Source organism: Aplysia californica, unplaced genomic scaffold, assembly GCF_000002075.1.
Source record: "Aplysia californica isolate F4 #8 unplaced genomic scaffold, AplCal3.0 scaffold00161, whole genome shotgun sequence".
NCBI lineage: Eukaryota > Metazoa > Mollusca > Gastropoda > Aplysiida > Aplysiidae > Aplysia > Aplysia californica.
In genome coordinates this window covers 1,242,931-1,243,880 of record NW_004797431.1, presented here as the reverse complement: position 1 = coordinate 1,243,880, position 950 = coordinate 1,242,931, and the positions used below count along the sequence as shown (strand labels likewise).

General features: G+C 54.6%; 1 protein-coding gene across 1 annotated transcript in view; it reads right to left on the bottom strand.

Moving 5' to 3' along the window:
• LOC101845464 (baculoviral IAP repeat-containing protein 6) overlaps window positions 1-950 on the bottom strand; it is a gene marked incomplete in the record, with an annotated part of 131,221 nt that overhangs the window by 23,046 nt on the left and 107,225 nt on the right. Inside the window, 1 exon segment of the mRNA XM_035969592.1 lies at window positions 426-602. Within this exon segment, the coding sequence (XP_035825485.1) occupies window positions 426-602 (177 nt within the window).

Below are 950 nucleotides of genomic sequence, written 5' to 3'. Positions count from 1 at the left end.
TAGATCAGGCACAGTTATGAGCGTGACATGAGTCAGCCCATTTACAATTCTACTGTGCATGAACGAGATATGTCCCCCCCTTTGGGAATGGCCTAAAGACACTTCAACAGACAGATAGACAGACAGAATGACAGACAGACAAATAGACCGACCGATACACAGACAGACAGACAGATAGACAGACCCACTTGGAAGGGCGAGGTGTCATAGCCGTGCCCTCAATAGCACCGCCTCTGGCCTTAAGGACGGACAGACAGACAGACAGACAGACAGACAGACAGACAGACGGACAGACAGACAGATCCACCTGGCAGAGCGATGTGTCGTACCGCCCCCTCAACAGCACGGCCTGTGGCCTTATGGACAGACAGACAGACAGACCAACAGACCAACTGATACACAGACAGACAGACAGACAGACCCACCTGGCAGGGCAATGTGTCGTAGCCGCCCCCTCAACAGCACGGCCTGTGGCCTCAGTCCCGCGATGGCCTCCAGACCTGAGTCGGCCCCGGTGCCGGCCCGACCTCGGCGTGTGGGTGGCCGAGGGGGGAGGCCACTCTTTAGGGCCGAGCTCTTCTCTCGCTTCTCCTTGGCCGCCGCTGAAGAGGATAGAAGGAAGAACAAAAATGAAGATACACAGTGCAGGGTACAATGCCATGTGAGGGGGAAAATGGGGACATTTAGTGCAGTGTACAATGAATTGTCATGAGGAAAATGGGCACATTTAGTGCAGTGTACAATGCCTTGTAATGAGGAAAATGGGGACATTTAGTGCAGTGTACAATGCCTTGTCATGAGCACGGCGCACCGGCAGTGGAATTTTAGTTGCCGCGGGGGGTTCCCCGCCGGGCGCCTTATCACGTCGGGGTCACGGGGGTCAGCTCCCTGTCGCCGCTCTGTCTGGGCCGACTTAATTTTTGGTACTTTTCAACGTACAATTTAAGGTG